This window comes from Elephantulus edwardii, unplaced genomic scaffold, assembly GCF_000299155.1.
Source record: "Elephantulus edwardii isolate Elephantulus edwardi_28Jun2011 unplaced genomic scaffold, EleEdw1.0 scaffold00041, whole genome shotgun sequence".
NCBI lineage: Eukaryota > Metazoa > Chordata > Mammalia > Macroscelidea > Macroscelididae > Elephantulus > Elephantulus edwardii.
Genome location: NW_006399791.1, coordinates 17,383,357 through 17,396,991, shown reverse-complemented (window position 1 = coordinate 17,396,991; position 13,635 = coordinate 17,383,357). Strand labels below are relative to the sequence as shown.

The 13,635-nt window shown below is 44.5% G+C and overlaps 1 protein-coding gene across 3 annotated transcripts in view; it reads right to left on the bottom strand.

The window, feature by feature from the left end:
• Positions 1 to 13,635, bottom strand: part of SLCO3A1 (solute carrier organic anion transporter family, member 3A1) — a 439,918-nt gene that overhangs the window by 18,023 nt on the left and 408,260 nt on the right. For all 3 annotated transcript variants that reach the window (XM_006885188.1, XM_006885189.1, XM_006885190.1), the window contains one exon: positions 13,368 to 13,432. In XM_006885188.1, the coding sequence (XP_006885250.1) occupies positions 13,368 to 13,432 (65 nt within the window). The remainder of the gene's footprint in view (positions 1 to 13,367; positions 13,433 to 13,635) is intronic.

Genomic DNA, 13,635 nt, shown 5'->3' with positions numbered 1-13,635 from the left:
AGAACTCATATTCAACTACTTTTTATTTTTAAGTTTTTAAAAAATGTATTTAGCTTCCAAATGTTCCCTGCCTTCTGCTCCCTGCGACCTGATGGACATGTCAGCACAGGGAGTCACTGATAACACAGGTCCCTTGTCCACTGTGCACAGGTGTCCAAAGAGGCGCAGGAAAAGTCAAGTCAGCTCCTATGTTAAGCACATAAAAAAGTGCAATCTAAGAAGGTCAATCAGAAATCACAGTTTAGTGGTAGATTTCTCACCTTCCATGTGGATGACTCGGGCTTGGTTCCTGCCTAAAGCACTTCATCCGTGAACAGCCGCCACCCTCTGCCCATGGAGGCTGGTGCACTGCTCTGGGGATCTACTTCCAGTCCAGGCGGCACCGTGCATGGGGTCACCAAGACTTAAAGTCAACTGAAAAATGGCCTGTTTGTTGTTAGGTGTCATCAAGGTGACTGTGACTCACAGTGACCATTTGAACAACAGATCAGAACCCTTCTATCCTATGTCAGCCTCATCATCTGACAATCAAGCCCATTGTTCACTGTGTCATTGAGGGTCTGCCTCTCTTTTGTTGATCCTCCACCTTTCCAAGCACGATGTCCCTCTCCTAAGAATAGCCTTTCCTAGCAACATGCTCAAGTGAGATTCACCTTCACCGTTCTTGCCTCCAAGAAGCTCTCTGGCTTCATTTTTTCTAAGATATAACTGTTTTCTTGACAGTCCATGGGATAGTCAGTGTTCTTCTCCAATAATCGTAACTCAATGGCATCATTTCTTCTGGCATCTTTTACTCATTGTCCAGTTTTCAGATGCATATAGCAAGCAACAAGAGACCATGGCCTGGCATAACCTAGTCCTGTCAAATACCATAATGGTTACCCGTTATGTACAATGTTGGCCGAGCTTCCAGATTTGATTTATGCGAGGAAGCAGGAGTGGCATCCACTTCCTAAACTAGATGACTCTGGAAACTCTATAAATTCTCTAAACTCTATAAATGTACAGAAATGATGTTAGTTATTGAACAGAGTTCAGGTCTTTTGTGCAAAGCTTACTCTCACTTGTATTTAACTCAATGGCACTTAACCACTGCTAAGTGAGACTAGTGCTGTTATATCTGGAGGAACACTCTTCCACTCCTTGTCAGTGTGCTGTATGAAGTAACTTTGGGTTTGCTGTGATGCTGAACCTTGTGCCATTGGGGTATCAAATACCAGAATGGTTTCACAATGTGGACAGTGTTTGGTGGAGCTCCCAGTTGTAAAACAGGTCTGGAAGCAGGAGAGGCATTCACTTCCTAAAGTGAAACTCTAAACTTGAATTAAAATGATGATAGTTATGGAAAGACATTAGGTCTTTTGTTCTTAGATTCACTATAAGTCATGCTTGACTTGACAGCAATCAATAACAACAACAATAAGAACAACATCAACAGTCTTCAAACTGACATAATTGTTCCTCAGTGATTTGGCAAAGTCCCTGACAGCAAACTTTCCCAACACATATGTCTCCTGATGTCCTGACAGCTGGTACCAAGGATACAGATTATGGGTCCAAGTAAGATGAAATAATTGACAATTTCAATCTTTTCTCTATCTCTCATAATGTTGCTTATCAGTCCAATGATGAGGATTTTTGTTTTGACATTGAGATGTAATAATCCATATTAAAGGCTGTTGTCCTTGATCTTGATCTTGTACAGTAAGTGTTTCAAGTCCTCCTCTCTTTCAGCAAGCAAGGCTGTATCAATTGCATATTGCAGGTTGTTGATGAGTCTTCCTCTTACCTTGATGCCAAATTCTTCTTCAGAGTCCAGCTTGTCAAATAATTTTCTCAGCACACAAATTGAACAAGTATGGAGAGAGGGTAAAACCCTGACATTCAACCTTTCCTGATTTCAAACCATGCAGTGTTTCCTTGCTGTTTGGACAACAACTTTTTAATCTAGGTATAGGCTTCACATGAGCACAACTAAGTGTTGTGTGATTCTCAATGTTAGTCATAGTTTATGATTAACACTGTCTTATGTCTTTGTAGAGTCAATAAAGCACAAATAGACATTCTTCTGGTCTTCTCTGCTTTCGGGCAGGATCTATATGACACCAGCAGTCAAATTCCTTGTGCCATGGCACGTTCCTGGGTACGGATTTTTGTTAATATTGGAGTCTTTTTAAAGCAGAGTATACGTGGGCACACCTAGTCGTCATGCTTCACCAAGACCTGTTCAGCATAACATGGCCATGCAGGCCTCCACTGACAGATGGAGGTGGCTGAGCATGAACTGCACGTGTGGGAACTGAAGCTGATTCTCCTGCATGGAAGGTGAGAGTTCTACCATTGAGCCTCCACTGTCCTGCATCCTCCACAGTTTACATCGGAAGAGGCAGAGGTGCAGAGATGCTTCATTATTTGTCCCCACATCACTATTTCAAAACCTCCAGCTCAATAATCTCCTCTCCTCTCATTCAAAGTTTGTTGATTTGAGGAGGAGATTTTACAGCTCTTGTCAAGGATTTCCAGGGCTACAGAAAACACTCTATTTGCCCTTCAGCTGAGCTCCTGGGAACAGCTAGCTCGCAGAGGCCTGGATTTCTGCAGCGCACATGTGAGTTCTGATCTTCGCAAAGTGTGAGTCATCCCTTCTCCTTGGCAGTTCATGTGCCAAGAAAGCTGGGAGATTGCTATTTGGTAAATAAACTACAGTATTTGGCAAAAAGCCTTGGACAGAGAAGACTGAAGCTGCAGCACTGCCTGGGAATTGGCAGTGGGAGAGAGACAGGCTGCCACTTTCCCCAAAGACCAAACATGCAACCTCAGGTCGCTGGATGCTGAGGAAGAAATGGGCGTGTCAGAACGAGAGATGGCTGCTGAGCTTGGATTCAAAGTGCCACGTGGGGACTCCGGAGAAGTTAACCAACTATACTGATCCTCAGTTCTCACTATTTATAATATGGGTACACTGGTACCTCTTGCAAGTTTTGTAAATGACAGGCCTGTCAAGACCCTCACCGAGTGAGCTCTTGATAGATTCAGTTCCCTTCCCTTTTCTTTGTTTTTGTCATGGTCCCTCTTTTAGGCAACTGAAAAGTCTGCTCTTGGCTAAACTGCCACCTCTGGAGTTGTGAGAAACCTCTCAAGCTAAGATGCAAGAAATAATCCTTGCTGGACAAAATTCCCATGTCCTAAGGAACCAGTGATGGAGGCTGGTCAGGCCCCCAAAGAAGGGAGGCCAGTGGATGGGCTCTTCAGTGTCTTTTTAGTTTGGAGCATCTTAGCTCCTGTCACACCCTCTGGCACTGCTGTGGTGTTGATTCAGCTCATCTAATTATTTTCAAAGAGGGACATCATGCTTGGGAGGGTGGAGGGACAGCGCAGGAGAGGAAGGCCCTCTATGAGCTGGATTGATTCAGTGACTGGGATAATTGGGATGGGAGTGTCAGAGACAATGCGATTGGCACAGGACAGAACGGAGTTTAGGGCTGTTGTACATAGGGTCGCTATGAGTCGCAGGCAACTCGACGGCACATAACAACAACAACAAAACAACAACAACAACCACTACCCTTCAGAACAGAGCGGAGCTGTTTCCATGCCCGGACCCTATGGAGTCTGAACACCACATCCTTCTCATGTGCAGCTGCCAGAGAGTTTGAACCACTGTTATTTGTTTAGCAGCCTCGTTCTTTAACACTGTAACATGAGGGCTCCTCGTATTTAAAAAATAAAACAAATGGACACTAAAACATACCCCAACAATCCAAAACCCCATTGCCTGTGAGTCAGCTCATAGTGACCCCATTTATGTTAGAAGCTCCAAGGCAGAACTGTCAAAAATACAACAGGCATTTCTTCTAACTTCTCCTGGCTGGACTTGAACCTCCAACCTTTCAGTCAACAGTTAAATTGATCAACCATTTTTATTACCCAGGAAACACCATGCTCATAGCTACCTAAACAGTAAGGAGGGTGGATGGGTTTTAAGGTGTGGCAGTGGCCTTGGAAACGGCACTGTGGAGGGAAGGCTCCTCCCTGGAGCCCCTGAGAGCAGGGCTTCCCTTCTTGCCTGGGTTCTCCCCAGGTCTCCTGGGAGGATTCACTAACAAGTGAGCTTTAACTAGAGTTCTCTCCCAGGCTCTCAGGACCTTCTGGATATTGAGGAAACTGTCTGGAGGCTTGCCACTGTTCTGGGCTATTACCAGGAATATGATTACACTATGGCCTAAATGGCAGCAATATATATGTCCATGTAGAAACTGCTGAAATTGTCTCAGTTTCAATTAAATCTATTAACAGAGATTAAGCCTCAGGGTCTTGTGCTCCAGCCATTTCATTCACTACCTGGGTTGAAAAGCCAGGGCCTCTATATATTCTCAAGTCTAAACTTAAAAGGTGAACTGAGAAAATGGCCTTTGTAAGAAAAGTCAAGTCTTAGTTCTCAGTGGGACAAATTGGAAGTTGCCACTTACACTTAATAAGATATCACATTTACCTGCGAAGATTTGAATGAATTCCCACGGGAAGGCATCTTTATTCAACCTGTGGGTTACTGCCCATCCCACACTACAGGAGCCGACAGACAAGCATATTTCCCTCTCAGAATGAGTGTGTGTCTTGCTCCAACAGCGCCAAGGAAGGCAAGAGCAGATGATAGGTGCAAATATCTTTTATAGGCACTTGAGAATCACCTGTCCTAAATCTAGGAAATCTTGAGGGGAGATGCCTATGTTTTCAACTAAGTCTTGGAAATCTTGTCAAGTAACTGAGTCAAAAGAGGTGAAAGGACCCACTCAAGATCTCAGAGTCAGTGAAGCCAGAGCTGGATCTTAGCTACAAAGGGACTGACTGTAAATAAACACAGCTGTGAAGCAAATCTTGAGTGATACAGATACCTCAGGGGGTCGGGCCCATCCATCCATGAATGATGCTTAAATGTATGCTGACAACCACTCTGGAAGGCAATTTTATGTTTCCTCAAAGAGTTGAACATGGAAATTCCATATGGCCCAGCTATTGTGCAGCTACGAATGCACCCCAAGGAAATTAGAACTGAGGCACAAATGGAGATCTGTACACCAGTGTTCACCATCACACGAACATGGAAACAGCCCAAATGTCCAACAACGAACAATTGGATTGAGAAACTGCAGTACATTCGCATGACAGAATACTATGCAGCACTAAGGAGCAACAGTTTAAAAAAAAATACCATGTAACATGGGAGGGACTGGACAGCATTATGCTGTGTGATCTAACTCCGGCTCATAAGGACAAATAGTGCATATGATCATGATTGTAAAAACAGAAGGATAACTACAATATCATTAAAATCACATGCAAGCAAGGTTCTGCTGAACATTATCCAAAAAGACTGCAACAGCTTAGCAGCAGAGAACTACCAGAAGTGAAGGCTGAGTTTAGACAGGGTCGTTGTACTAGGGATACTGTAGCTAATGTTAGATGGATCTTGGTTGAAAGCAAGGGGTGCCAGAAAAAGTCTATCTTTATTTCACTGATTATGCAAAGGCATTTGACTATGTGGATCATAACAAACTGTGGCTAACTCTGAGAAGAATGGAAATCCCAAACACTTGATTGTACTAATGTTAAACCTATTCAGAACAGAACAGGGAAATGCTGCATGGTTCAAAATCGGGAAAGGTTTATGCCAGGGATGTGTCCTGTCTCCACACCCTTTCAACCTGTATGCAGAACAGATTATCCAGGAGGCTGGGCTCTATGAGGAGAAATGTGGGGTCAGGATTGGTGGAAGTCTGTGTTATACATATGACACAACCCTGCTTGTTGAAACTGAGGAGGACTTCATGCACTTGCTGCAGAGGGTCAAGGACTGAAGCCTTTAGTATGGACTGAGGCTCAATATCAAGAAAAGAGATTCTCACCATTGGGCCAATTGGCAGCATCATAATAGATGGTAAAGAGATTGAGATTGTTCACAGTTTTGGTTTGCTTGGCTCCACAGTCAATACTCTTGGCATCAGCAGCCAGGAAATGAAAAGACACATTGTGATGGGAATAGAGACCTCTCTAAAGTACTGAAGTGTAAGGATGTCAGTCTGGAGACCAAGGTGCACCTGATACATGCCATGGTCGTTGCAATCACTTGCTATGCATCAGAAAGCTGGACAATGACTAGGGATGACAGAAGGAGAATTAATGCCTTTGAGCTGTGGTATTGGAGAGGAGTATTGAATATACCATGGACTGCTAAGAAAATGAACAGGTTTGTCCTGGAGAGGGTGAAGCTGGGATGCTCCTTGGAGGCAAGGATTCTGAAGTTTCTTCTGACATATTTGGGCATGTTGCAAAGAGGGACCAGTCCTCGGAGAGGGACGTCATGCTTGGGAGGGTGGAGGGACAGTGCAGGAGTGGAAGATCCTCAATGAGGTGGATTGATTCAGTGACTGGGATAATGGAGGAAGGTTTGTCAGAGATGGTGTGATTGGCACAGGATAGGGCAGAGTTTAGGTCACTATGAGTTGCAGACAACTTGAAGGCACGTAACAACAACAACTAGTCAATGCGCAAGAAGAATAGGCAATCTCCTCCAATGCGATTAACTGCCTCTGAAAACCCTGGAGGGTCAGCCATGGGTTGGTTCCAACTCTGTGGTACACAATACCAACTAGTCAAATGTATATGAAGGTTTATGGGGGGGGAAGAGGGAGGTGGGGGTGCTGAAGGTGGGGAGGGGGAGAATCATGGAGTCACAGAGTTTGGTGGGTGAATGGAGGGGAGAATGAAATGGAAATGATCCAGCGGTGACCTGGAAAGACTAGAAAATGGCAGGCACAGATCAATGGTGATTAATTTTAGAAAACACAATATACAAGAATGACTGCATGAAACATAATGTGAATGAAGGAAAAGTATGAAACACAATGTATATGAATTTATAACTATAGACTTTATGTTGTACTGGCTTCAGCAGTAACAAAAGAAAATTGCGCACTGATGAGGCATGTCAATGAGTGGAAGTGGTCTTCCTGATGCTGATCTCGCTGTTTCCCATCCTTCAGCAGGCCCCAGAGCCTGTGGCCTTCTTTCAAAATACCTGTTTTGCATGTATTTCTCTGGCTTGTATCAATAAAAGTCTAGACTCAAGACCGGAGTTACATGAAGCTACAGGCAGAGCAGAACTGCACTACAGCCCCCTGCCATCGAGCGCGGTCTGACTCCTAGTGACCTTCATGTAAAGTGGTCTTTACAGGAGGAGGCCATCTGCCTTTGTTCCAAGGAGGAGTTGGCAGGTTCAAACTGTGGAACTTGGGGTTAGCAGTGTGTAAGCACATAAGGAGTCGCATCAGGAGTTTCTGAGTTGGCCAGACCACCAAGGGTCAGGAAAGATACTGTGTAAAGTGGTGTATTCTGGAATAGCATTGTGTAAGGGCTGAAGTCAGGAATGGCACTGTGTAAAGTGATGTGTTCTAAGGGCAGTGTTTCTCCATGGTTTTCTGCTAGTGGGAAACTCCGGTAGGTAATTCCAGAGTAAGCATTTGCGGGAGGAGTATCTGTGGTGGGAGACCTCACTCCACATACTTCCTTGCCTCTGGAGCCTCTGTCTGCAAAAGGGTCCTTTGCAGGCTGTCACTGAACCCAGAACCTCCTTTTTGTCTTGACTTCTGCTGTCTCTCTTTTGGTTTCATATAATGAGTCCTTTTTTTGAGGGGTGTTCAAAGCTATTGCCTCCACAGTACTGAAAGACTTTGTCCTTCCTTCCAAGCACACTGCTTCACCTCCATTATCCCACCTCCTTCCAATATCTACACTTTGGCTTCGTCCCCATGCACCCTGCTAGCTACTTGCATGCTGCTCCTGGGCTCTCCTGGCATTCAGTTTGGATGAGACTCATAGCTGACCCTCCAGCAAGTTTCAAGGGTGCTGGAACCATGGGAGGAGCTTGCTCTTCTTTCTCCTGAGGAGCGCCTGGTAGACTGCCACTGCTGGAGTGGGGCATCTTTTGCATTCACAGTGAGTTTCCCTATGGACTTGGACACCAGAGCTCCCCACTCCCAGGCTAATCTTCCTAAATCAGAATTCCTAAATGTGTATTCTGTTTCTTCTCAAAAGCAATCATCAGCTCTATGTAACCAACTACTTCCAAATGAAATGGAATGAAACCCACTGTCATCTAGTTAATCCTCAATTATGATGGCTCTCCATGCAGTATCTGAGGCTGTAAGTCTCTGGGCGCAGATGAGCTCCTCTTTCTCCAGTGGATGGGGCGATCGAAGTAAGGCCGGCCCAGCCACGAAAAGGAAACACTGGCCAGTCCTCTTCCAACTTCAGCTCCACAATCAGCTGCAGATCTGACACTGCGATGCAGAGGAAGATTACTGGCTGATTTCCAAGCAGCTGGCCAGGCCTTTCCTCTTAGCCCACCTTAGTCTGGATGCTCCGTTGAAATCTGCTCAGCATAAAAGCCACATGGCAGCCTTCATGGACAGTGTTGGCTGGGCATAAGGTGCACTCACCTATTCTTATAATTCCCTTATTTTTTGTGCTCCACACGTCCTCCTTTCTTCATTTCCTTCCTTCTCTGGCCCGGGTAAGATGCTTAATAACTCTAACTGCACTCTGGTCATCAGTTCAATTGCTCTGCTACCACGGCACCTGTCCATAAACCCTTCACCAGCTCCCACCACCAGTTGCTTCCTGCTCTTCCTCCAGGGCTGCTGAGGGCAGCTGGGGAGACACTGCCATCCCTCTGTCAGTGCCACCGCAGTCCCTGCTTCGGCCTTTCCTAGAAGCTCCTCTCTACCGTCCTTCAAGTAGCTCCCTGAATGTTTTGTGCTTTTTAGTCCCTCTGTCTAAGATGTTCTCTTCTTCCTCGGCTGGAAAAATGATTCTGCTCTGAATGTTGGCATGGTGCCCTCCCCACACCCACACCCCTACCCCTCCAACCCCAGGGCGTGCTCAGTGGTCTCTCCACATGTCCTGCTGCACATGCACTGAGTTCATTCTGCATCGTGTCACACTGAACTGTGACCAGCACCAGCCAGAGAACAAAGGCCGAATGAAACCGTGACTTGAATGTGATTTTATTAACATTAATGTTATGGAGGGGTGCAGGAAATGGAATAAGGTCATATGCAAAGACTTTCTGATTAGCTGCTTTTAATCAAATGATGGAACTGTGTCAAATTATTCTAGAGCTGGGCCTTTCAAGTAGTGATTTGTGACCCATAATGGGAGACAAAATCAATACAGTGGGCCATGACTAACTTTTTAAAAAAGTATGAGCTAGAATAAGAGAGAATGGAAGCAAAAAGAATATACCAGCACACACTGTATTCTTGAAGGTAGTAAGGCAAACAGTTAACGTGTTGAGCTGTCAACTGGAAGGTTGATGGTTTGAGTCCACCCCAATATACCTCAGAAGAAAGGCGTGGCAAGAGACTTCCAAAACTCAGGCACTGGGAATCCTACAACACAGTTCTACTCCGCACACATAGGGTCACCCTGAATCAGAACCAATTTCACAGCCACTTTATTGAAAATACAGATTATTCCCCCTCCATGGCATTTTTTGTTTCAGCTCTATGTAAACTAGGCAGGTGATCATGCAAAATGTATCACTTGCTATGCATTACAGTCATGGATGTCTAAAATCACTAAACAAGGTACTTCCTGGCTGATTTATTGGCAGAGCAGACATACAAAGAGTGACACTCCTTTAGACCAACACATGATCATCTCAATATGAAAGTTTATCATTTTCCAATTTCACTAACTTTGCAGAAATATCTTGCAAAACCATTTTCATTTTACATTATCACAAGTACCGTGAAGGGTACATATTTCACTCCAACTGTGTTGAGATTTAATATCTATGTAGAAGTGTACAGATCTCCAGGGTTACTCCATGGATGGGGCCCCTTTCTCCAGCCAGCCCTGGGAGCTCTCAGAGTGGCCAGACCATGCTGCCTTAGCTCTTTGTGCTCGTCGAGCTTGGAACACATTAGGTACTCCATAAATGTTAACTTTTAGCTTGAATTATATGTGGAATGATTTCACCACTTTTAGAAATCAGGGCCTCCAACTTCCTAACTGATATTACATGTTCTATCTGACAGCACCTAGCAATAACAACAATATCCAGCCATTCACACAACCATCTGTAGTGACACTGGGGTGCATGAGATACATTGCGATTCGTTCTACTCCTGCAATAAGAAAAATAATCTCAAAAGTATAGAACCATGGGGTTGGTAGAAGACCTTCAACCAAGTGACTGACACAGTAACTACAATAATGGGCTTGAGTACATCAGAGATTGCAAGGATGGAACAGGATAGGACAGGATTCAGATCTAGCGAGTTGCTATAACAGCACTTAACAACAACAAACAACAACTGCTTTCTAGGAAGGTGTTTACTTTTGTATTATATTTTTGTATGAGTTCTGAATTTATCTTAACTGGGGCCTCTTCACAGATTTAGGTAAGTTACATTTTCCTTAAAATAGAAACAAGAGACAGCATTTAAAACGTTGTGTGTACCAACAGGCATAGACTCGGTTGAGGACTGAGAAGGACTCTGAGGTCACCAACTAAGAATGGCAGGAATGATGGCAAATAACTGACTGGGATTTACTTGCTATAGGCTTAAAAGGAAATAATGAGGGGCATTTACCTTAAACAGGATCCTGTCATCCTGAAGGATGTAAGGAGATTTTTCTTTTCTCATATACTAGCTTTATAAGAACTGTTTTTTTCCATTATATAAATAAGTAATACGTATCAATATGCATTTCAAGTTTTTAACACATTAGAAAATATATGCAGTCATAGTGAGCTACAGGGAGCTGTCACCGACAGGTCGTCAACGACAGTAGCTCAACTGTTCGGAACGGCTCAGTTTCTCCAGTTCTGAGTTTTCTGCCTTTGACAAATGGAATTTACCATGTTCCTTTCATTCTCTTTTGTTGCTGTTGCTGTGTACAGTTCAGGCGGAATCAACCCAAAGCTGACCCTCCAGTGGCAGTAAATTACACAGGAAGAGATTGCTCATTTTTCTCCTTTGGAGCAGCGGGGGGATTAGAACTAGGTAGAAAGGATTAAACTAGGCTGCTCCTTGGAGGCAAGGATTCTGGGGCTTTGTCTGACATACTTTGGACATGTTGTAAGGGGAAACAGGTCTTTAAGAGGGACATCATGCTGGGTAGAGTGGAGGGACAGCACAGGAGGGGAAGACCCTCTATGAGGTGGATTGATTCAGTGACTGGGGTAATCGGGATGGGTGTGTCAGAGGCAATGAGATTGGCACAGGATAGAGCACAGTTTAGGGCTGTTGTACATAGGGTCACTATGAGTCGCAAACGACTCGACGGCACATAACAACAACCTTCAGGATTGCAGTGAAGCTTCTTACCCATAGGCCACCAGAGCTCCCTACTGGCGGAACTTATTTTCTGACAGGTTTTTGTCTTACAGGTTCCTACCTTTTGAGGTTTTTATTGTATCCCCTCATTGTTCTTGTTTACTGTTGAGTTGGAACAGTCTCACAGCTGACCTTCCAGCGGGTTTTCAGAGGAGTAAACTGCACAGCAGGAGATTGCTCATCTTTCTCCTTTATAGCAGGTGATGGCCTCGAACCACGTGCCTTTGGGACTGCACTGCAGCTTCTTACCACTAGGCCTCTCACCTCTTACCACAGCTCCTCTTACCTCATCACTGTTAATGTGTAGGTGTCTAGTTTTCCAGGTCTATGTATACCTGAGAACTATTTGATATCTATTACATTATTGCTCACTCACTGCCTTGGATTCAATGCTGACTCTTAGTGATCGATACTCCTCTGTTGGGTTTCCAAGGCTGCATACTGCAACGGGAAGAGGCTTCCCATCTTCCCCCTCCCCATCCCCTAGAGATGCTGGTGGATTCAAACCAATGGAGACACACTACAGACTGTGCCACCAGGGCTCCCTTTGTACATTATCAAGTTCAAACTCATTACTCTTGAGTCAGAGCCAACACACAGCTGTCTTGACACTGGCTGCTGAAGTTGTAAGTCCCAGGAGAGCGGACTGCCTATCATTCTCCCTCAGAGTTTCCATTATACTTTTTTTTTACTTCTCCACATATTATACACTCCTTTCCAAGTCCATAAACATTTTTTCTTTAATGATTTTGAAAATGACATAAAATCTACTGAGATCATATACTATAATTTATTTAAGTAACTCTAAGCGGTTGGACATTTGAGTTGTTGCCAACTTTTCACTTTTATAAGCATTGCTACAAACATTTTTTGTAGCGAAGTCTACGTGCTCATCTACACTTACATAACTGGAGGGAGGGATTTTGACTCTGAAAACATGTTGCTGTTAAGTGCTGGAGGGTCATAGACGATTCATAGCAACTCTATGAACAAAAGACCTGAACACTTGAATAACTTTGGTCGTTTCTCCATGTTCATAGAGTTTCCAGAAGCAAGCTATTTCAGTAGTGGATGCTACTCCTTCTTCTAAGCTTGTTTTAGTCAGGAAGCTCCACCAAACACTGCCCACCATGGGTGACCATTATCACATTTGACACACCAGTGCCACAGTATGGGACCACAGTTCTTTTCCATTGCATATTAACTTGGAGTTTAAAGTCCACTAAAAAGTCATAACCACTTCCCTATTATTCAAGAATGAGGGTGGGGAGCACAGTTATGCTATCTTGGCCTTGGACTTGACAAATGGATGCTGAAAATTCAACAGTGGCCCAGGGAGAAGGGTAGAGGGTGCTGAGTGCCCCTGCCAGTTCACACAGCCCTGGGTGAGGAATTCACCATTCACCTCTCTCCTACTGTAACAACAGCGGAGCTAGACTTCATACCCTCCATCCATACGAAACCTCTGAAAGTGACCCTATAGTACGTGGGCCACATTTGTCTAATCCCAGAAAACCAAGGTAAAGAAACGAAATCAGTTTGGAAGAACTGAAAGGACAGAAAGTGTTTCCATTTGTGAGGCTGTGTGAGAATGCCGCTCTCTCTCCCAGCTGGCAGCCCCATAAATGAAGCATTTCACAAGCTGTTCACGGGTGGCATAATGAGGGTGCCAAATTACACTACTACTTCTTTCCCCTTTCAGTGCCATCATTTTTCCTCTTTATGCCACTGTGAATTGAAAGGATAAGAGAAAACACTCCAATAGCCCAACTTTAGGAGTGCCTGCATTTAGCTCTAACGTGGAGCCGTATGTGCAGATGGACAAGCTTCTCTGACTTACCATCACTGGAAATCAAAGGGGGGAAAAGGGAAATGAACCCGAGAAATGGGAAGGTTGTACTGATATGTACTCACCTGCTAATATGCATCCAACTCATTACTGAGGAATTAGGAGACAATACGTACCCAACAAACGAAGGAGGAGAAACAGAACTCCCAGGGCGTATGACTTGAGTTCAGGGCTGACTGTCCTACGTGCAAAGAGATAAAGAGGGAGAGAGAGATTCTTATCGCCCTCCTTTACCTAAGCGACCCGGAGCCAACCCCGGCTCCATCAGAGCCCTGTTCTACCACATGCCCAAAAGTCTTCTGGTTTGTTTCCCTGCCTAAAGCCTGAAAATCACCTGCAACTGCTGACAAGATGAGTTTAGGAGTAAAACACAGTCTTAAGGAC